The 25,000-nt window shown below is 40.3% G+C and overlaps 1 protein-coding gene across 2 annotated transcripts in view; it reads right to left on the bottom strand.

The window, feature by feature from the left end:
• The window catches only part of grip1 (glutamate receptor interacting protein 1), a 92,515-nt gene extending 73,592 nt beyond the window's left edge, over positions 1-18,923 (bottom strand). The window contains exon 1 of one of the 2 annotated variants that reach the window (XM_085770012.1): positions 18,710-18,923. In XM_085770012.1, coding sequence (XP_085626138.1) covers positions 18,710-18,764 — 55 coding nt within the window. In that variant the 5' untranslated portion in view covers positions 18,765-18,923. The remainder of the gene's footprint in view (positions 1-18,709) is intronic. The other variant, XM_085770009.1, reaches the window with a different exon arrangement.
• Positions 18,924-25,000: the final 6,077 nt, after the last annotated feature.

A 25,000-nucleotide genomic window follows, 5' to 3' on the forward strand; every position in this document is an offset into this window, starting at 1 on the left:
GACGAGCACAACATGAAATAACTTGTGAAGGAAGGAAGGAAGGAAGGAAGGAAGGAAGGAAGGAAGGAAGGAAGGAAAGTAAGAGGAAAGAAGGAAGGAAGGATAGAAGTTAGGAGGGAAGGAAGAAACATAGGCGGAAGGAAAGAATAATGGAAGGAAGGAGGGAAGGAGAGAAGGGAGGAAGGAATGATGGAAGGAAGGAAAGAAAGAAGGAAGGAAAGAAGGAGGGAGGGAAGGAAAGTAGGAGGAAAGAAGGAATGATGGAAGGAAGGAAAGAAGGAGGAAAGAAGGAAGGAGGGAGGGAAGGAAAGTAGGAGGAAGGAAGGAGGGGGGGAGAGAGGAAGGAAGGAAAGAAGGAAGGAAGGACGGAGGGAGGGAGGGAAAGTAGGAGGAAAGAAGGAATGATGGAAGGAAGAAAGGAAGGAAGGAAAGAAGGAGGAAAGAAGGAAGGAGGGAGGGAAGGAAAGTAGGAGGAAGGAAGGAGGGGGGGAGAGAGGAAGGAAGGAAAGAAGGAGGGAGGGAAGGAAAGTAGGAGGAAAGAAGGAATGATGGAAGGAAGAAAGGAAGGAAGGAAAGAAGGAGGAAAGAAGGAAGGAGGGAGGGAAGGAAAGTAGGAGGAAGGAAGGAGGGGGGGAGAGAGGAAGGAAGGAAAGAAGGAAGGAAGGACGGAGGGAGGGAAGGAAAGTAGGAGGAAGGAAGGAATGGTGGAAGGAAGGAGGGAGGGAGGAAGGAAGGAAGGAGGGAGGGAAGGAATGATGGAAGGATAACTGAGAAGAGGTCTCATCGGTAAATGACGATTAAAGTCGACTTGTAACTTTTAACCTTCTAAAGACGAGCACGACATGAAATAACTTGTGAAGTGTTTATGATAGAGATGAGCTGTGAACTGCATCTGAATCGTTAGAAACTCCGCTTTCCGAGGGTCCTTGAACGGTGCCTTTAGAATAGAATAGAATAGAATAGACTTTATTAATCCTTTGCGGGAAATTCTTTCGTCACAGCGCTCCAGTGTACAAAGGTGAAGAATATTATAGCAGAATAATACAATACAACAACGTGAGATAAATTACAAATTAAATATTAAAAAATATTACATTATTATTAAAATATTACACAAAAATTATTAAAAACTACAAGAATAAACCCCAAAATCTGCCTAAAAACCCTAACCCAACCCTTTATGACAACAAGGGCAGTTTATTAGCTTTTTTCCCTCAACTGCAAATGACGTCCCCAGATTAAAAACTTTGTTAAAGCTGCGGTAGAGCAGGGTTTGTTTTAAAAACACCGAACTCAGTGATAGTGGCATTAAAAGTCAGAGTTACTTCCTGTGTGTGAATATTTTAAACGTTTATTTACAACCTGAGGACGAACCCGTCGACACCTGAGACTCTGAGGCTCAACGACGTCTCATGTTACTGAAATATAACGTTTATTAAGTCGTGTCCTTTAAAGTTTTAGTCCCGTTTTATCATAAATACCAACACTTAATGAAAATAAACTGAGAAATAAACATCAACTACAGTTTAATAAGTTTAAATCAGTTTTGTTCAGACCAGTTGATTAATTGATCTATTATTAATTCATTATTAGTCTGACATCAGCTTTATTTTTATTCTCATCCTTCTTCTTTGTGTTTGTATTTCTCCATAAATGTGTCGTTCACTTTGATATTTTACGATGTGAAGACACTTCCTCTGCTTCTAACTCCTCTCACTGGTTCTGTTGTTTCTCATTGTTGTTCTATTAATAGCACACACACACACACACACACACACACGCACACACACACACACACACAAACACACACACACCAGCCCCCTGTTGTTGTCACACACACACCCTCTTGTTTTAATCCCGTTAGGTTGCCCACTGGCAGCTCGCTCTAATCCATGTGGTGGTGCTGACTGGCAGAGACACACACACACACACACACACACACACACACACACACACACACACACACAATTCAACTCCCATTTAAGCTGAGACACTACAGGTGAATGGGGTAAAAATATAAACTAACACATATCACCATGAAACTTCCCAAGTTTATCACTCACATTAAGACAATTATTTTTTGTATTGCAAGTTTTGTCAAATTTTATGTTTAAATATGTAAATTTGGCAATATCTAATGAAATATGCACTAATTTGCATATATTTCCAGAACAGAAATCTGAACAATGGTTAAAGCTACTTTCAAAATTCTTGTTTTATTTCGTTGACACATTAGAGTCAGAAGTTTTTCCAGAGGAGGATTGTGGATATCTCTTTTTATCACTCTGTAAATGAGAAAATACTGTCACCAGCCCTAAAAAAAAATCAAGTTTCTCCATGTTTTTAGTAATAAAACGTTGTATAAATGAGGCTGTGAATGATATATCAACAATCCCCTCTGTAAAAACCTTCAGGATATAGAAAGGGATCAAAGTGGAAGGTTTGGTGTCTGTAAGTGCTTCTGAAGTGGAGATTTGAGGAAAAACTCTTTCTGAGAAAACGGCCTTTAAAGACTTGGACTGTAAAATTCCATAGATTGTTATTGTAAATCATACTTTTTTATGATTTGTTGCGGATACGGAGGAAATGACACTTTTTGGAGAGAGAGAGCTTTACAACGACACCTGGCATGACATGGGTCAGACTAACTGCTGGTGAATTTAGGAGAAATTTACAGACAAAAGAGACAAAATGAAGTAAAATAAAAACCTTAAAGGGATAGTTCACCCTAGAATGATATTTCGCTCATTATCTACTCACCCTCATGTTGACTAAGGGCTGGAAGAAGTTTCAGATTCCTCCGTGGCTTCTCTGAGTTACAGGGGGTCTCGGCGTAGCAGTGCATGTCCATATAACGGTTGCAAAGGGACACCGGAGCTCTTCGTAAAAAAACACACACAAAAAAACATCCAAATACCTCCATGATGCTCGTATGTAATGTCCGTCTTGTGCTGAAGCCCTAAATTGCGTAATTGTCCCGAAAAAAATTAAATAAGTCTATATTTTAAGCTTGTTTGTAGCGGAAGCTTCTCGAAGCTCCTCTTCCTGGTCCGTCCAAATCTCGCGTGATTTGCGCCGGCGTCAGCATGCGTCAGTGCGGTTACTGCGAATCACGCGAGATTTGGACGGACCAGGAAGAGGAGCTTCGAGAAGCTTCCGCTACAAACAAGCTTAAAATATAGACTTATTTAATTTTTTTCGGGACAATTACGCAATTTAGGGCTTCAGCACAAGACGGACATTACATACGAGCATCATGGAGGTATTTGGATGTTTTTTTGTGTGTGTTTTTTTACGAAGAGCTCCGGTGTCCCTTTACAACCGTTATATGGACATGCACTGCTACGCCGAGACCCCCTGTAACTCAGAGAAGCCACGGAGGAATCTGAAACTTCTTCCAGCCCTTAGTCCACATGAGGGTGAGTAGATAATGAGCGAAATATCATTCTAGGGTGAACTATCCCTTTAATATGGATTTTCTACCATTTCATTCAACTTTTCTGAAAGAAAACATGTTAAAGAAGAAAAATAACGCAAAATCTCAAAATTGATCAGTGCACGACTTAGAATCACGGGTCCAACGGGTCAAAACTGACCACGTACACATCTCACTGTACGGCAGTAAAATCACTGTGAACTTTGACCTTTGACCTCCTGGAACTGACAGAGACGGTGACAGACAGCCGGTCTGCAGGGCCACTGACTGTCTGGTGTGTGTGTGTGTGTGTGACCTCTGACCCCTGTCATGTCCTGACAGCTCGTTTCCCACGTTGCTACGACGCCTGACAGGAGGAAAAATGCTGATGGAACATGACAGACACACACACACACACACACACACACACTCTGACCCTGTCATCAGCAACAACTACAGACCTCAGTGAGTTATTAAAGACAGAGACCAGACACCTCGTTAACGCTTCTTCTTCGACATAAATCACATTTTTATCAATTTTTCGGTGCAAAATGCAAAACAGAAAACTCTGATACTGTTTCTTATACAACAACTGTAATCAGATTATTTTTTATAAATCGTCCAGCAGCTCGAAACGTATAGAAACACGACGGTGAAGCTGCATTTATTGATCATTTATGACCCTGAACCAGGCTCTGATAAATTAACAAGAATAGATTCTTCTTTCTTACCAAATCACTTTTTTACCCCCTAATTCATGATTTTTATTCTAATTATTTATTTTATTCTGAGGTTTCTGTCTTGTTCTCTTTAACTTGAAATGCAGGTCGTTACTTCATTCACTTTTATTTACGGAGAAATATCTAGTTGTTTGTTATGTTCAAAGTTTCCTGCATTGAAAACTGACAATAAATATGAAATTGTACGTTATTTCCTGATGTAACGGCTGGTAAGAGGACGTAGCCACCATCACTTCTGTAAAAAGCTTCTTGAGGAACAAACCAAGCTTCTGAATCTGGCATCATCCAGTGTTGGTAATTCTGTTCTTGGCGATATATGCAAATTAGCACATATTTAATGAGTTATCGCCTCATTTGCATATAGAAACGTAAAATTCAGAAAACTTGCAATACATTTTTTCTTAGTTTTTATGAACATAACAAACTGGGAAAGTTTCATAATAGGTAAATTCATGCAAAACCGCTGATGCACGTTGCCTTCAGGGACAGTTTTTCATCAACAGTCTCTGAATTTCCCTCTAAAACAACTCTGTGTGGTAACGTTGTGTTATTATCTCATAGCGTGGTGAATGTGCAGCTCACAACTTGTCCACCAGAGCGTTGTGGAGTTGTTGGATTGTGTATTTGATGAGTTTGATGATGAGGGAAACCAAAGAAATACCATAATGAGCCTCCGTAGCGTAGCTCTGAGCAGCTCGTGGCTCTGCTCCGCCGTTCTAAAAAACAGCTTGCACCGACAATTAAAGGTAACAAACCTACTGCTATAAAAACTATAGGGATTTATTATGGCAATGGGCCAATTTGCCAACATGTTGAACTATCCCTTTAAAATATTTCTTTGCCCTTTGCTACTGCATCCTGACAGGCAGATGGTCGAGTCACATCCACACACACACAGAGAGAGAGAGAGAGAGAGAGAGAGAGAGAGAGTGATGCTGCTAAAAGTGACAAGTGCAGCTTCATTTGCATATCGCTGCTGCGCCGCCACACGATTGGCTGCTGTGTTGGCGTGTGTGTGTTTAATCTGATTCTCCATGCTTCTCTGCAAAAAAAGAAACACACACACACACACACACACACACACACACACACACACACACACTCTCAATCCTCTGACTCCCCCATGTGGACGCTCAGAGTAACTGTAGCCTTCGAACACACCAGCTGCATTCATGGAAAATTGTAAATTGTAAAATTTTTTTAGACGCTTCAAAATGTCAAGAGTCTGGCTTCAATAAAAAAATAAATAAATAAATAAAATACCCATGATTCATTGGGGCAAACAGAGAGACAGTGATTGATGAAGCCTGAGGGAGAGAGAGACAGACAGAGAGACCTAGAAACAAACAGGACAAAGGAGAGAGAGAGAGAAGTGAATCTATGGTCTTAATGGACTGCTGAGTGACTGACCTTGATTCCTAATGGACACACACACACTGACACACACACAGACACACACACACACACACTGAAACACACTGCATTGACTTGCATTGATTCCCTGAAGGCCGAGTCCAACCTGAACCTATAAACCCAGAAGAGACAGAGAGACGAGAGGACAAACAGCTGGACAACAGCTGCACCGTCCAGAGGAGACCACTTCATCTACAGAAGATACACAACACACACACACACACACAGACACACACACACAGAGGCGTGTTAATGGGAGTAATAATCAGAGCTCATGGTGACGATGAGGTGGAGAGTCGTCCACCAGGAGCAGAGACGTCTCCATCACAACGAGACAGAGACGACAGCTGGAGACGCTGATCAACACCGACACAAACTCATCAGATACAAACTGATCGTCTCTATATTGTCTCTCTGTGTCTCTCTGTGTCTCCGTGAGTCACTGTACAAAATGTGGAGTCTCTTTAGAGTCATTTTGTGTCTTTACGGCTGTTGTGTGTCTCTTTTTGTGTCGTTTTCCTGTTCCTTTGTCGTCATTTATGTCTTTGTTGTCATTTTGTGTCTCTTTTACCCCTTTCCCACTGGCCAAAAAACCCGTTTAAACCCGCTAACAATCGGCTTTTGGTGGCAGTGGGAAAGGCGCACTGAGCAAGCGACGCGGGTTAAAGTCGCCTTTAACCGGCTCGGCTCTGTTCGGCTTGCAGTGAGAACGCCAGACCCGGGTCAACCTGCTAATTTACGCGATGACGTTGAGCGTTAAAACTCTGCTCTCATTCCAGACTGGGATCAAAAGATCAAACAACACTGACCAAAAACGATTGAAAAAAAGAAAAGAAGCGACAGTCTGTTTAACTGACGTGTTGTGCCGCGGACGAACCGTCATGACGGCCGCAGCAGACTCTCTGTCCTCCGCGGTCCTGGTGCTCTGCCTCGGCCGACAGACCTCCGCGGCGGGCGGCTGTGGCATGACACTGTGTTGCACCGCGGATGAGGGCGGGGCGACTGGTTTATGCTCTGTCTGATTCCCCCGCGGGGGGTCAGACTCGGCTCATTTTGGTCAATGGGAAAGGGGCCAAATGCCGATTGTTAGCGGGTCGACCCGCGTTTAAAAAACCCGCGTTGACCCGCTAATTTTAGTGGGAAAACGGCTTTTGACGTCGCTTGGTGTCTCTTTGTTATTGTTTTGTGTATTTCTGTTGTCGTTTTGTGTCTCTTTGTCATTTTGTGTATTTTTGTTGTAATTTTGTGTCTGTCATCGTTTTGCGTCTCTTTGCTGTTGTTTTTTGTCTCATTGTCGTCATTTTGTGTCTCTTTGTTGTTGTTGTTGTGAGTCTCTTTTTGGTATTTTTGCGCCTCGTCGTCATTTTGTCCGTCTTTGCTGTTGTTTTGTGTGTCTGTTTGTGTCTCTTTGCTGCTGTTGTTGTTGTCGTATCTTTGAGCTCATTGTTGCTTTGCTTCGTCGTCATTCCGACATTCGACTCGACTACATCACAGTTTGTGTTTTTGTGGTCGTTTTGGATTCAACCACAACTTTTCTGTCTCTTTGTGGTCGTTTCCTGTGTCGTTTTGTATTAAACCACAGTTTCTTTGTGTGTGTTTCACCGGCCTTTCTGACAATAGTTAAACCTTGAGTCCAGAGAACCGTCGTCTGTCCGTCGTCCATCTCTAAACTCCAGTTGAACTCACCGGCGATTTAAAAACCAAACACGAGTCTGAACCTGTTTGTTGCAGAAAACAACTCTCCACCTCCTGACGCCTTCCTCTCTCTGTGGACGTTTGCATAAAATATAAACTTTTTACTCTCTCTCTAAGAACCAGTGAATGAATGAATGAATGAATGAATGAATGAATGAATGAATGAATGACTGGAGTTCATATTTGCAGTGAGCAGAAAAGACGGATTTACACTGAGACTGAGGCGCAGCGCTGCCAAATATTATTTCCAATACTCCCTCGTCTACCTTTCTCAAAAAGACAGAACGAGAAAGACTTATCAGACAAATGCAGCTGGCGCACGCACACACACACACACACACACACACACACACACACACACACCGACAGACACACACACACACCAGTGAGCTTCTTAAGCACAATAATGGATAAAACACATGAGAGGAAACAGTGGAGACTCTCTCCTCTCTGTGTCGCTGCAGGTTTCAGTGTCAGAGCTGCTGCTGGACGCTTAGAGACACACTGAGACATACTGTGTGTGTGTGTGTGTGTGTGTGTGTGTGTGTGTGTGTGTGTGTGTGTCTGTGTGTGTGTGTCTGTGTGTGTGTATTAATAATTGTTTTGTGTTACTGTGTCCATGCTGGGCTTATCCAAGTAGAAAATGAGTGTGTATGTTCGATGCCAGCAGCTTGGCCGTCCACCTGGACGCCGCCCAAGGCTGAGTGTGCTGTTGTGTGGCTCTCTGTGTGTGTATGCGTGTAGATGTGTGTGTGTGTGTGTGTGTGTGTAGATATGTGTGTGTGTGTGTGTGTGTGTGTGTGTCTCAGTGTGTAACAGATGAAGGACAGTAAAACAGATCCTGGGTCTGTTGTCTGTTTTCAGTTGGCTCCTGTTTCATCAGCTCGTGTTTTCACCACCAGCCTGTAAACACACACTCATCATCACTCTTTTTTTTCATCTGGAGCTTTGATATTAGATATATAGATTATTATTATGAATAATAATATATAATAGATATGTTAAAGCTGCTTGATATACTGCGTCACCTCTGTTTTCTCTTTCCCTGAAGTCACACAGATCAACAATTAACCTGCTGACAGTGAATGATTAAACATTTCTCTGAACACAGTATTAATATAGAACCTAGAGCTGCTTTATAATCACACTACACGTGGACATCTACCTTTATACTGTATGGAGCTTTAACACAAACATCTACCTTTATACTGTATGGAGCTTTAACACAAACATCTACCTTTATACTGTATGGAGCTTTAACACAAACATCTACCTTTATACTGTATGGAGCTTTAACACAAACATCTACCTTTATACTGTATGGAGCTTTAACACAAACATCTACCTTTATTTTGAAGGAGCTTTAACACAAACATCTACCTTTATTTTGAAGGAGCTTTAACACAAACATCTACCTTTATTTTGAAGGAGCTTTCTACTGTATGTGTAGCTGTGGTTGTGTGTGTGAGGTGAACTGCTGCTGCTGCTGAGCTGCAGGTTGGTGAAGAACAGCCTGAAGCTCAGTGTGGAGAATTACTGTCACACACACACACACACACACACACACACACACGTACACAAAAAGACAAACAACATTGTCATCATGTAACGTTCAGGTGTCCCAGTACTTTTGGCCGCTGCAGGCAGCACTGCAGGAGGGAGCAGTGTGACACAGTATTATATTGCACACACTTGAAACACACACACACACACACACACACACACACACAGACACACACACACATTTAACCGGATAAAGTCAGAGTGATATACACAATGACACACACACACAATCAGCAGTTTGTTCCACAGAGTCACGGTGAGGGAGAGAGAGAGTCTCTTGGTAAAATGTGTCAGAGACGATAGGGATAATACATTAAGCTGAGGAAAATGGATGTACACACACACACACACACACACACAGAGACACACACACACACACACACACACACACACACACACACACACACACACACACACACACACAGAGTCAGGTCTGCTTCAATAATCCTGAGGACAAAGATGAGCAGAGTTCTGACATCAGCACCTCTTAAAGGACAGCGTGTGTGTGTGTGTGTGTGTGTGTGTGTGTGTGTGTGTGTGTGTGTGTGTGTGCGTGTGTGTGCGTGTGTGTGTCGGCTAAGGAGAAAACGGTGTGTGTAACGTTGTGCGCCACTGTGTGTCTCAGTGTGTGTGTGTGTGTGTGTGTGTGTTTGTGCTTGAGCCATTTTCTCTGCTTCTTAGTCAAAAAGCTTAAAACGGTGGGATGATGTCATGCTGTCACACACACACACACACACACACACACAGAGACAGAGAAACACACACACACACAGAGACAGACACACACTGGCTCTAACATCCTCAACACTCTTGTGTGCGCTTCTTCTTTTTCTTATTTATTTATATAAAAATGTGGCAATGAAACTTTATCACCGTCACTGTTCAGTCTAATCTCACTGCAGCTATAATTTCTAATCAACTAGTAACGAGTATTTTTTAAATTATCAATTAATTTACTGATTATTTTCTCAATTCATCACTTCGACTTTGATTTTAGAAGCTGAAAACAAAGAATAATTCATATTTTTGATTGAAAAATCACTGAAGTCATTAACTGATTGAGTATTAAAATGAAGATATTCACCACCAAAGTGTTTATTCATGACTTTATTCTCTAATATTCAGCCGTAATCACAGCGCTGCAACTAATTATCCTTTTTTTTTATCATCATCAATGAATTTGCTGATTATTTTCTAAATTACAGTAATCATTCTACAAAACTACAATCAGTTTACTGTCATTTGTCATAAAAATTGGGGGGAAAAATCATTAAAATTCACATTTTTGAAGCTGAAAACAAAGAATAATTCATATTTTTGCTTGAAAAATGACCAAAGTCATTAATTGAAGTGTTTATTCATGTCACTTTATTGTAGCAAATTCAATGTTTTGTGTGTTATCTGTAGCTAACTAAATTAACTTGAGTGTTCAGTCTAATCTCACTGTAACTATATAATATACAGCCGTAATCACAGGGCTGCAACTAATGATCTTTTTTTAAATTATCAATGAATTGGCTGATTATTTTCTCAGTTAATCACCTCAACTTCGACAGTTTACTGCCATTTATTTAAAAAGAATCACAAAAATTCACATTTTCAAAGCTAAAAACTAAGAATATTCTACATTTTTGCTTGAAAAATCACTCAAGTCATTAATTGATTGATTATTAAAATCAATATATTCACCATCTATGTGTTTATTCATGATTTTATTGCAGCGAATTCAATGTTTGTTGTGTTATCTGTAGCTAACTACATTAACTTGAGTGTTCAATCTAATCTCACTAGCCGTAATCATCAGGGCTGCATCTAATGATGCTTTTTCATTATCAATAATAATAATAAATTGTATTTATAGAGCGCTTTTCACCTGAAGAACAAGTTTGGCTGATTATTTTTTCAATTAATCACTTCAACTTCGACAGTTTACTGCCATTTATTCTTTTTAAATCACTAAAATTCACATTTTAGAGGCAGAAAACAAAGAATATTCTACATTTTTGCTTGACAAAAAGGAAAAGGTGTGTGTTTATTCATGATTTTATTGCAGATAATCCAGTGTTTTCATGTCTGTTAGCGCTGCAGCTTCAGGTGCTACAGCTACAACCGATGGAGACGATGATGTCATGGTTTTAAAGTGGGGTTAGTCTTGGTGCATGTGCTCCGCTCCGCCCGCCCCCCCGGGGTTAAAGTACTCTGGTTGGAGACTCACTGAAGTAAAAAAATCAGATGTATAATTTATTAGAGGAATGACAGACTGTCCGATAACACGTCGGCTCTGAACGTACAGTCGCTCTCTGCTGCAGTCGTCACGCCAACCTCTCACTCGGCTCGGGGAAATTAAAGGTGGAGTGTGTGGCTGTGTGTGTCTGTGTGTGTTTGTGGAAGGACGTCCGCTCCGTCAGCGGAGGTCTGGCCCCGGATCAGACCTCCACCGGGGGCCGCGGGGCAGACAGGTGCTGGTCCCTTCTGGACTTGGCAGCTTCAAGGAATCGGGGTCGTGAACTCGGCGTCCATGTTTTCTCCTCTGAAGGCCAACGACACCACGGGTCTGTTTAACTGAACGGGCGACGAGCCAGAACTGAGCTGAGCTTTTTTTCAATGGAGACTCCGATTTATTTCTACATTCAGTAAAATATCACAGGTCAAATTATGAATGAATCAATAAAACAATGGATCAGAACTGAAACAGGAACTATTTTGGTGATGAATTTTGACTTTTCATTGTTTAAACTAATGAATTCTACCTTTAAAAATGTAAATTAAAACAATTTAAACACTTAAATATGACACTAATGTTTGATTTCAAATGGAAATGCGAACTGCTTATGTCGTATTTTTGTTTTAATCACACATTTTCATTGAAGTTTTTGTTGTTTTTCTATTCTTCTGTTTCATAATATCAGTTCTGCAGTTCTTTTTAAAGGGACAATGAGGAGTTTCTATTTGGTTATAAAAAAGTCTCACATTAATGTGGATGAATCTCCGCTACCCACACTTGTTAATGGGCCCATTTTAGATAAATCTATCATTTTGTCTCTATAGTTATTTTGTTATTATTAGTGGTGGTGGAAATGCTGGTCGAGCCGACCAGCGTTTCTTTACTTTCGGTTTCGTGGCGAGTCATGAGAATAACGCCGCCGAATCTCCGTTTATGGTCGGAACTACGACGGTATGTGATCGTCTTCCAACTTCTGACTTTAATTCTTGATGAATGAAAACATGAGTCTGTCTTGCGCCGGTCAAAGAATTTCACGGTGCACGGAGGCTCATAAATGTAGTGTGAAAACACTTCGCTTTTCCAAAACTCCTTGTTGTCCCTTTAAATATGAAACTAATGTTCGATTTTAAATGGAAAAACAAACAGATTATGTCATATTTTTGTTTTATTCACACATTTTCATTGATGTTTTTTTCAGTTTTTCTATGCTTCTGTTTCATAATATCAGTTCTTTTTAACATTAACTCATTAATACTTCAGATAATCAGATTATAAAACTTCTTTTTCTTTTTCTTTTCCCTTTATTTTAACACCAGTTTCTCTTGGCTGCTGTTTTTTCACCTTCGGCTCAGCTCACATCTCTTTGACTTTCATCTCCACAAGATTTTTCTTTTTTATTACGTAACTCCCGTGTTCAGATTTAATTTTATAATCCTGATGTGTTGAAAAAAAAAAACCCACAGAGACGTTGTATGATATCAAACTACACAAATAAAGCCGAGCGAGTACACGTTCCAGTGGTATACAATAGCACACTGTGTCTCTGATGGTTTATCTATCTATTATTTACCTGTTGTCTATTTTTACTCCTCCGGCCTTTTGGTTTTGTGATGTTTTTCTTTTTTTCTATTTATTTATCTATTTCTTTCTATGTATTCTATAGTCCCACTGTGAAGGGCCGCCGTGACAACAGGTTACCTTGGAGCCACACACCTGGAGATTACATCATTATCTGTGCGTGAGCAGCAGAGACAGATTTACAACACAACACTAAATCAACACTGGGATATTTTCCTTTAACAGCCGCTGAAGGGACCGAAGCTTTGGGAGATTAAAAACCATTTAACGGACTAAACAGTTATAGTTTTAGTTTTAGTGTCCTTTAATCTGCTGCTGATAATCATCTCTCATTACCAAGCCGGAGGTTTATGTCTTTAAAACACAACGATAACCAGCTAATGATCATGTAGCACTAATAAAAATAAACAGCAAATGTGGATTTCTAACAGGCTGCAAATCGACCAATCACTGGAGCTCCATGAGGTGGAAATAAAACAACAAAATAACCACTAACTCCTATATATCCAACAAGCAAAAAAACTATAATTTGTTTATTTATCTATATATTTCCTTTCAACATCAGTCTGCACAGATGTTAACAAACAAACACACCCAAAGGTTTCCTGTTTCTTCATAGTAAAGTGTTAGATATCACCGTGTCCAGTCAGACGACCACGGATCAATCACAGAGTCTGCATGAAACCAGAGAAAAAATATCTAATAACTCACCAAAAAGGTTGTTTTATCATAAATAACCAACTTTCCCCCCGTAGGATCCAGTGTGGCGCCGACATCAGAGGCAACGAAGCAACGATTCTGATCATCAATCATCAATCTTTTAAGTCAGAAACAAAGTCTAGAAACAAAATACTCCAATATATTGAAGAGACCAGGACCAAGACTGAGACCAAACCAATGCCAGACCACTTCCAAGACCATCACTGTGTTCAGTCCCAGTCCTCATAATAATCATGTGTCTTGATATTTACATTATTTAGAGCCTGTCCAGACAGATAAGGATTTAATGAATCTACATCAGGTTTCTTATCGTTTCAGCGTTTCGTCCAGACAGAAACAGCGTTTTCAAGAGGTGAAAACTGTATTTTTTTGGAAACAGGTCCCAGAGCGGGAAAATCTGAAAACGCCGCCCCAACGTTTATGTGTAGACACCCAAAATGGATCTTTAGTGAAACATTACAGTCTATGGACGTAACGTAACAACAGCTGACGACTGTTGGTCCCTCGGATACTGCGGTTATTTACGTTATTGAATTACATCACAGAAACCAAAGTGAGAGAGTAGCAGAGAAACATTTGTGGTTAAAGACAGAAAGAAAAAGACGTGACTGCAGCTGTGGTCTTGACTGGGTTTGAGAAATTCGACAGCGACCTTGAGCATGTGATCTTTAGAGCTTCAACAATTAATCAAATAATCGAACAATAACAACAATTTTGATCATCTAATAATCGATTTGAGTCGTTTTTTAAGAAAAAAAGCCCAAATTCTCTGATTCCAGCTTCTTAAATGTGAATATTTCTGGATTCTTTGTTCCTTCATGACAATAAACTGAGTCTTTCTTTGGTTTGTGGACAAAACAAGACATTTGAGGAAGTCGTCTGGTGGTTTGGGAAACATTTTTCAGCATTTTTAAACATTTTATTGACCAAACTACTAATTGATTAATCGTTTAAATAATCGACAGATAAATCGATTATGAAAATAATCCTTAGTTGCAGCTCTAGTGGTTTTAAAACCGAGGACTCGAGTCCTTCAACACTAGTTCACTGTGGCAGTAGGAGGACGACTCCTGGTGACAGTTAGTCAGTGTGAGGGTGTGTGTCAGTGTGTGTGTGTGTGTGTGTGTGTGTGTGTGTGTGTCAGTGTGACAGAGATGTGAACAGTGAGTAAGGGAAAATGATTTCCAAAAAGCCGGCGTCACAGTGAGGAACATCGAGGGTCAGGGAGGAAAAACCATCACACACACAGACAATTATTAAATTTATCGAGCTCTTTGTTGTCGTTACCTTCTATCTGTGTGTGTGCGTGTGTGTGTGTGTGTGTCCTTGCCCTCGCCGTTTGCCATAAAGCGTCATCGGCTGCTGCGATGCTGCCTGTCAGCCTCTGTTATGTTTCTCCAATGCAGAAGAATAGAAGTGATAATAACACAACACGGAATTTTTTGACTGCAGAGACGGAGAAATTCAGCTCCGAGTCCTTTCAATAAACTTTATTCGTCTCTAACGGGGTCAATTAATCCTTTTTAAACAGCTACTCTCGATTTATTAAAGGAAATGAGCTATTTTTGATCATTGTGTGATGAATGTGGTCGTTAACGTTGAGTAGCGGAGGTTTGATTTCTCCGTGTGGAAGCAGAGAAGCCGCCATGTGTTTCTAAGCTTTAAATCGTATATTACTTACATTATTACCATGACACACAGGGACGTCTAATCTCCTGACGCTACATGTTGGTGTTCATGCGACCGACTTCAGCAGCACAAGTCTAAATTGTGCGGAACGGAAACGAGGGGCCGTGTTTAAAGGGTTTTTACAAAAAAAAAAGGATTGGAAGCAGCCGCATCTCATTTAGCTTGAAAGAGGAGGGGGGGACGTGTGTGTGTGTGTGTCCTGGTTCTGTGGCGGCGACAGTCGTTACAGTTTGTAGAGTTCAAACCTTTTAAATGGAAGCTAAAAATGGGTTTGTTGAATGTGACACCGGCTGTGGAAGGAGAATAACTCACCTCACTCACACGGGAACAGTTCAGGTTAGAGTGACGACATAAAAGACGCCGTGTTTTTGTTCATCAATCAGGTCGACTGTGACTTCCACACAGATTTACATAACATTAACCTGAGAAGACAGATAACAGAGCGTATGAAGGATCCGGTTGGGAGCTGAAAAATCTGCTGCTTTTTTTTTATTTATTTTTTTAGTATTTTTATTAGATGCAAATTCTTTTTATCTGTTGTTTCATTAATCTTTTGGACTGCGTCGATTTATCGTCGAAAGAAATGGTCTAGAAATCTCTCAAGAGCCCAAACTGACACCGTCAAAGTGTCCGACCGACCATATCTTCAAATATCAAGAAAATATTCACATTTAAAACAAAATAACCACTGAATTTCTGCCATTTTTTACTTAAACTAATAAATATATCATCAGTTATAACGGTGTCAGTTCTGCTGTCAATCAACCAGTCTTTAATCCACCAGCGATACGTCTCTGTTGGACTATTTGACCGCTTGTCTTCAAGAAAAAACAGAAAAAAAAAACATCTGGACCAAACTCTGAAGGTTAACATTTACCACAGATGTGATGCTCTGTTTGACCCCTGACCTCTTCACATTTACTCCCCTGCAGGCGACTGGGAAACCCTGTGTATTAAATGTCTCATTAGAGGCAGAGACACAGGGATGTTGCTGTTGTTGTGGAGCCGTTTCTGAAATATGTCGCTCTTTGTCCTGTCAAACTCATTAACGGTTAGCCTAACCAATATTTAATAAATGTTAATTGTCAGTTTATATGTGTGTGTGTGTGTGTGACCTCTTGCTCAAGGTCAGGAAGCAGCCGACAGGAGACCTGGCTGTGGACGGGAAGACAATGTCAGAATAAGATAAAATACAACGTACAAGGAGATGGAAAACACTATATAGATGCATCAGTATGAACAGAAGCTGATACCAGTAAATGTCACCTTCACTTATGGACGTGTCCGACACTTTAGTATTGGTGAAATAGCATCAATAGATCAATACAGGGTGTCTCAGCATCACTGTCTGTCCAGGACTCGGACTTCTGGACACGCCAATGACATGATTAATTGAAAACCATCCATTGATTAAGCCTGATCAGCGCTTTAGTAATCGACTATTGGCCCGTTCGCGATGCATGGGACCAGCTCAGCTTGACCCAACTTGGGTAACATCGCCACCTTTGTATGAAAAGTTGGGTTAAAAAACACTTCAGACTATTGATTGGTCAAAAAGAGTCATCACTGTATTTGTAAAAACATCTTTCCTTTTAAAAAACGCAATCCAAAGAAAGCATTTAGTGGTCCAACAAGGAGCTGTAGATGGCGTCTAATGGCTTTGTGTGTTGTTGCTACACCACTAATGCTTTTCTAGCTTTCTGCAGTGGTAACATTTCTACTTGGTACCCAAAAGCCATGATGTGGTTGGGAAAACACTATTAATAATCCCATTTTATCAACGGTCTGTTGTGTTTTATCGTTGGGAGAAAGTATTAGTCTGGTGGTCTGTTTCATTTCATTTCCTTATCGTATGAGCGAGTGGATATTATTTAGTGTTGACGCTTCTCCAATTAATTGAATCGATCCCTGTCTTACTTCTGTGGTTGAGCTTTCAATAAAATGTTCATTCAAGAAAAAAAAACAGTCTGTTTCTAAATAATGAAGTTTGGTCCAGATGTCCTGCAGCTCTTCTTTGTTTTTATTTGTAAGAAGATAAGTGGTGGAACAGTCCATTGGAGACGTCTCCATAATGAATTCAAGAGATAGAAACTCTGAGTGTCTGCTGGAGGAGGATTCCCCACAACCTGGCAACACAAAACTTGTTCTTATTAATGCGTTAGAAGGCATTATTATTACTGAAAATTAGTCTTGAGACCACTTGGTCTTGTCTCCGTCTCAGTGAAGCTGGTCACTTTTTTGACCTGCTACTCACTCACTTTGGTTTATGTGATGTAATTCAATAACTTTAAGATAATTAAAATGGTTCTACTAAAGAGTATGTTTGTGTAACCATCTGGAAAACTTGGTGTCAACAGTGGGAGGAGACTTCAGCAGGTTCTGTGCTGTGTTCTTCTGTTCAATATGGTTTAGATTTTATATAAAATAATATTTTCTTTCCAGCTGAGGAGGAATAATGTAAATATCAAGTCGCCACATGATTATTATTATTATGAGGACTGGTACTGGATAACTACTGTACAGTAATGGTCTTGGGGTTTTGGTGGTCTTGATTACAACCCTATTAAATACTATAATATTAATTGGCTCCCATCTAAATCCCTATAAACCCTTCTGCTACACCACAAACAGCTCTACCACCAACACACAGGAAGGATAACACACAGTACACTATACACTACACACTGCTGCTGCTGCTGTGGTGGTGTATTAACGAAGGGCTGTTATGAAAACAGTAAACGGTGCTGCCAGAAAACGTTAGAGTCACCCATTCTTTTTTTTAAATATATATTTTTTAACGGTTTAGAACCAAGCAGGAATTCAAACAACCAACCAACCAACCAACCAACCAACCAACGGTCATGATGTCGCGCGGAGGGTCCGTTTATCCGTTTGTATGATGATTTGAATTAACCTGCCGACATTTAAACCGAGACCATCCGAAACTGGAGGGGTCACGGATGTTACTCTCACACCGGTTAACACAACACAACACAACACAACCGCCCGCAGCCCCGGTGAAGGTGGTCGTTACACACACACAAAACAGACACACACACACACGGAAAACACACACACACACACAAGGGCAGACCCCCGGTTGACCAGCAGCAGTAACCGTTTAACCGTTTCTCCTCCTCCTCTTCCTCACGCGACTTAACCGTTGGTTAGCCGTTAGTCGTTGTTACACGTTAGCAACAGACAACGTTTAAATGGGAAGAAAAAAATACACGTTAGCAGCATACAACGTGTAGGAAGAAGAAGGGGAAAAAATCACCGTAACGTCACTGTAACCTCACCCGTTGCGTCAGATTAACACACACACATACACATTACACACACACGGTATCAGTTACCAACTTTCACTAATTTCAAGACAGTCACCGTTGTTGCACGAGCTCTAACCGTTACCGGCAGCGCCACAACCAAACCACGCCGCTGCATGAGACGAGAGATTGCACCGGCGATAATTAGTCAGTACAAGCGCACACATACACACACACACACACACACACACACACACACACACACACACAGGTATGTACTAACACATTCACACACACACACACACACACACACACACACGCACTAGGGGGGAGTGGAGAGGGGGGTCACACACACACACACACACACAACCTGAACGAATCGGGTCTTGGGGTCCGGTCTTCTTACCTCCCTCCTGGTCCGGTTGGAGACAGGCCGGGATGTTTTTCTTCCAGCCGGGCATGATGCACCTCAGGGCGGATAGGGAGTCCAGGGCGGCCCGCTTAGCAGACACACACCACCAGCGGGAGGAGCAGCAGCGGGAGCAGAGGCAGCGGCGGCAACGGCAGCAACGGCAGCGACAGCAACATGGCTAGTTAGTTAGCTTTAGCTTAAGCCGCTCGCTGCTCCACCACACCACCACACCACCACCACTATACCACAGTCTCTCTACCCCCTCCCCCTCCCTGTAACTCTACTCCTCCAGCCTGAGCCTCGTTGGTTGTGGTCTCTCTCCATAGACTGAGTGGGAGAGCGAGGTAGAGTGATAGTGGGCAGAAAGAGAGGAGAGAGAGAGAGTGGTGACGTGATGACTGATACGGGGTCGCCCCCCCCTCCCCTCAGAACCCCTCGAACGAACGAACCCCGCGAATTTGTAACCAACGGCTGTTCAACCGTTCAACCAACGGCTCGACAACAATATGGACGTTTAGTTTGTCGACTCCACAAATATCAGATAATAATAATAATTTTCGCAGCCATTTATTAACAGAGTTGTCGGAGAAGACACTAAAGCCTCCCGCCTTCATTCATTCATAGCAGAGAGAGAGAGAGAGAGAGGGGAGGAGGGAGGCTATCAACAGGGATCAATGAAACTCTCTGTACAGTAAATCCTCCTCTGCTGCCAGCAAGGTGAAGAAGCCATGATGAATCACTTCTGTTTTACATCCGTGTGTTTTTTTTTGTTTGTTTTTTAGATTTTTCAATTGTCAAATTTTCAAAGTAGCATTTAAAATAAGTTTTACAGTCTTGATTGGCATTTTGTTCCATCCTAATTGGTTCCTGATTGGTGAATCAGCACTACTTAGCTAAATGGCGCTAATTAGCTAGGCTAAAGATAACCTCCAAATAGCCTATTTGCCTGGTATTGGATCGATTAGCATCTTTTAACAATTTCCCCCCAAAACTATGCACCATTTACAGATCAATTTAACACAAGACAGCTGAACTGAGACCTAGCATTATCAACCGGGATCAATGAAACTCAATCCTCCTCTGCTGCCAGCAAGGTGAAGAAGCCATGATGAATCATTTCTAACGGCTCAGCTTTTTTACATCCACTTGTTTTTTTGATTGTTTTTTAGATTTTTCAATTATCAAATTTTCAAAATAGCATTTAAAATAAGTTTTACAGTCTTGATTGGCATTTTGTTCCACCACTTTATTCTTAATTGGTTCCTGATTGGTGAATCAGCACTACTATGCTAAATGGCGCTAATTAGCTAGGCTAAAAATAACCTCCAAATAGCCTATTTGCCTGATATTGGATCGATATATTTAGCATCTTTTAACAATCCCCCCCCCCCCCCATATGCACCATTTAAATGGGTACAGATCATATTTTTCATATTCATATTCTGTTTTTAGGGTGACTTTCCCTGTTTTCAAATAAACTTATCAGTTTAACACAAGACAGCTGATCTGAGAACTAGCATTATCAACCGGGATCAATGAAACTCAATCCTCCTCTGCTGCCAGCAAGGTGAAGAAGCCATGATGAATCACTTCTAACGGCTCAGCTGTTTTACATCCGCTTTTTTTGTTTAGTTAGTCTTTTAGATTTTTCAATATCAAAATATTATCAAATTTTATAGCATTTAAAATAAGTTTTACAGTCTTGATTGGCATTTTGTTCCATCATTCTCTTCTTAATTGGTTCCTGATTGGTGAATTAGCACTACCAGCTAAGTGGCGCTAATTAGCTAGACTAAAAAAATAACCTCCTTATTTGCCTGATGCTGGATGGATCTATTTATCATTTTTTAACCATTTCCCCCACAACTATATATCATTTTAATGAATATAGAGACATTTAACGTATGTTTACAGGTTAAGACATAGTCTAATCATTGACCCTGTTCTTACACATGACATGGCCGATTCTGTTTCACCAAGCTAGAGCTGAATTCATTAAGTTCATTTACTGATTAGTTTACTGAAAATAAATGAATTTTTTAAAGCACAAAATGGCCAAGCACTCACTGGTGGCAGCTTTTCAAATTTGAAAATGCATTAGCTTCCCATCTGTTTGTTTTTAACTGTTGCTCAAAACAAAGTAATTTGCAGCTACAGGGAATAATGAGTCATTCTTCACTATTCTCTGACATTATACACTGCTGAACAGTCTATCGATTATTACATGTAGCCTAATAATTATCAGATGTCCTGATAGTGAGAATAATTATAGCTTGCAGCCTTACAGTGCTTCTCAGATGGAGTATTACAACCTTGCCGGGGGGGAGGAAGGGGTTTCTGAGTGTTAATTACTTGACACGCAAAGGAGAAAAAAAAATAAAGCAACTTGATAAAACATCAAACAACAAATGAGTTCAATTTCACACGTGGTCCAACAACAAGATCAGAGCGGATGCACGGTTGATCTTCTGCTTTGTTGGAGCAAATTTCTAACAAATGTGCAATTAGTCAAATTATGCAGACATCAAATGTTAGAGAGTGAAACACCCCAGAACCCCGGGGATGTGATTAAACATTATGTTGAAATATTCCTAATTGTACTTTGGGGTCAGCTTAATGAGCAATGCCCGTCTATGTAAGGCTCAGGAATAGTTAATGGTTGAAATATCTTTAGATAGGAATTGTGTTTTGCGTAATTTAGCAAATTAAATAACTGACATGTCAGGGTTTAACAGTGATTTGTTACATTTCAAGCTACAGTACAAACCCTATTAGTGTTAAGGTTTGTTGGGTTGCGTGTGTGAACTATAGCCTACTGTATGTCTGACAGCACAAATTAAGTTACTCAAGATGATGAATTTGTTATTCACTTATACACACGAGTAATTCAAGGGCGCAGAGTAGAAATCATTGCTCACAAATTAAGTAATTTGAAAACATAAAGCTTTGTCATTTGTTTCTACAAATTATTCACAAAATTATGGAAACAACTTGTGTTTTTTCCCCCTTCTGACACAAGTAGGTTGTGTGGAAACCTGCTGCTGCTGCTGAATGACAGAAAATTAATCAACATCAATTATCATCAGAACTCTTTTTACACACATACAGATGATGTATATGCACTTTAACTGAGCTTTTGGTGTTTCTTATGGCTGATAATAACAAAAGCAATGTATATTTTAACAGCCATTTACTGAAACTGTGTTTTACATGTGACAAAATCATCACATTAATGTTGGTACTTTAAAAAAATAAGCATGTGTATTTTCAAAAATGAGTAAAATGTGATTGGCTGGATGAAAAAATGAACTATCCATAAAGACATCAGTATTGTGTTGCAATATTTAATGACGCTGGAGACCACACACACACACAGACACACACACAGGTATTTGAGGTCTGGTTCTTGTCCTAACTCGCCTTTGAGGAATTCACTCCCCTCTATTGTCTCCACCTAGAGTTAAAGGGGAATTCTGCCAAATTTTACCCTTTAATTTTCAGCATAAAGTAGAGAACAAAGCAGTGTGTGTGGCAGCTATGACCTCTTAACTTCCCTTTAACCTACATTAAACAAAAACAAGCGTCTGTTTTATCCACTTATTGAAACAGTATGTACAGTACAGAGCTGCAGTAATAACAATATTCTGAACTTAGAGAGATTGCAGATGTGTCTTTTATTTCTAGACTTTTTTTTAAAACACAAAAACACAAGATCAAAGGTTTTAAGTTTGAACATGAACTGCTCATGTCAGCAGCACGCCCATGCTCTGTGATGTCACCTTTGATCACCAAAACCAACTCCTTCAATGAATCCGTGCATCAAACTGAAGGTTTTTTGCCAAAGTTGGAGAAGTATAGTGTTGATGTAGATTGTTGCACTGGCTGCTACAGTACATGACATTAAAGCATCAAAAACAACCATTTTATATTATCTTTAAAGATTAATATACAAATGCATTTATTTTAATCCTATCTACAGCAGTAGCCTATCTTATACCATATACAACAAGTTATCATATCAGACATTCATCGCAGCCCTTTTTTTCTGTTCCCAATGTCATTAGATCATTTGGTAGAAGAGCTTTTATGTTTAAAGCACCTGCAGATTGGAACAACCTTCCTGCTAATATCAGATCCAGTTCCTCTCTTGGTATTTTCAAGCTCTGTCTTCTCATCTCATGGTGACCTGTTCCTGTTTTCACTGAAGACGCATTTCTGATTTGTTGATCTGTTACTAATCATTATATACTGTCATTTTAGTCCCAGTGTTGACCTTTGTGGCCCTACTATGGTTGCTTTGTTTTGTCCCAATGTAGTTACAATAACTGTGGTTTGTCCTTGTTTGTACTATTGTTTTTGTCTTTTGTTTTGTTTGTTTTGTTTGTTTATTTGTCTGTTTGTTTTTCTATATTGTTGAGAACATGTTTGTCTGTTGAATCTATGTTTGCCAAGCGACAACAGTGTTGGGTTTAGTTCAGTAACTTTAACACCGGGTCGGGTTCTGTCGACGGGAAGAAGGAGAGAAACCGCTGGTAATCAGAAGAGAGAGTGATCCAGAGCTTTGGATAACAACAGCGATTAACTGTCAGGCTTCGACATGACGAGCAGCCGTCTCTCGTCCCCGTGGAGCCGTGGAGAGGAAGAGGAGGAAAGGAAGCAGCGAAGTGGAAGAATGAGTCTCTGCAGGCTACGAGACAAAAAGCAGAGACTGACCTCAATATGGAGCGAGACGAGAGACACAATGTGAAACACTGCAGCTTCAATCACAGCCGTTAAACACCAGCTCACCCTCATTATTACTGTTATTACTACAATTATTATTATCAGTGTATCTCAGTTTGTCAATTTACTGTTGTTTAATCTTTCATCAGCCGGCAGATTCGTCTTCAGAGACTCAAGACATGAGATTGAACAACTGAAACTAACTAACTAGCTATTTTAAATCCAACTCCAGGTCACGATTTTTCCAAGAACACCAAATATTTCAGAGATAAAGTACAAATATAAAACAAAGAAGAGTTTTGAAGTTTAGTCTCAACTTTTAAAATCTCATGTAGCTCTGAAGCTTTTGGTTTTTCTAGATACGTTTGGTTTTTCTGTTTGGTTTTTCCAGATACCGGTACTTCTCCTATTTACGTTTTGCTCAAAAGCTGAAGATCATTAAATTCCACAACAACTGGGTAAACGCCATCTACTGATGAAGACCATGTCATATGGTCGAAAGTTTCTAGATCGGGAAAATCTACAGAATGAATTTTGAGGTTGAGATTCGTCACCTGCTTCTAATGAGGTTAAGAGTGAAGTTTTTAATCTTAGTTATTGACCAAAAATGTTAAGATATGTCTTGTTTATCTTTGTTCTTCCAATTCTACTGTTGAAGATCAAGTGATGTGGTTGAAAGCTTCTTCATTGAGAAAAGCTACTGAATGAATATTGAGGTTGAGATTCATCACCTGCTTCTTCTGACGTCAAGAGTGAACCTTTAACCTCATATTAATACTAATGTTAGCTCTGAAGCGTTAGTAAAAAAACAAAATAAATTCTTCCTTTACATTTTGCCGCTGCTCCTTCTCCCCTGAGGATGAACCGTGATCATGTAGTTGATCCTCCGACCTTTAATCCAGCTCCATCGGGCCAGAAAGTTGATTTAATCTTTTTGTTGCGTGATAAAATAATAATCTGAATCCGTCTTTTTGTTTTTTTTACTTCCTCTTCTTCTTGCTGCTGCTGCTTCTGTCTGATTGGTATTTGCTGAACGCTGTTTAGGTCATTTTCTGGAGAGCAGTAAAGTGGATGATAATCTCCTGCAGCACAAATCTGAAAATCTGCCTGCAGAAGAAGAAGTGGAGATTACACTGAGCGGCGCCGGGATATTGTTATAAACCAAACTGCTGCTGGAAATAATCAGATTTAACATGGAGTGTTTCAAAGACGGCACTTCTTTCTCTCTATCTCTCTCTTTCTTTTTTTCTTTTTTTTGGCCTTCAAGTGTGTGTGTGTGTCTCTGTGTGTGTGTGTGTGTCTCTTTGCTCAGTCAGATTCTCACCTGGATTAAACTGTGTGGAAAATGTGAAGCGATGCGTCACGTCAAACTGTGATTTTCTGTCCAAAGTAGCTGCAGCCAACATCCCAAAATAATCACTGCACGCAGGGAGCATGGTAAAAACTGTATACTGGCTGCTTAGCATTAGCATTAGCATTAGCATCGTCATTGACTACGTTTACATGCAGTCAATATTCGGGTTAACAGATAGGCCTACAGCACTTTTGCACAGACTTGGCTCT

The sequence above is a fragment of the Trachurus japonicus genome, chromosome 23 (genome assembly GCF_045865225.1).
Source record: "Trachurus japonicus isolate A0001 chromosome 23, Traja_1.0".
NCBI lineage: Eukaryota > Metazoa > Chordata > Actinopteri > Carangiformes > Carangidae > Trachurus > Trachurus japonicus.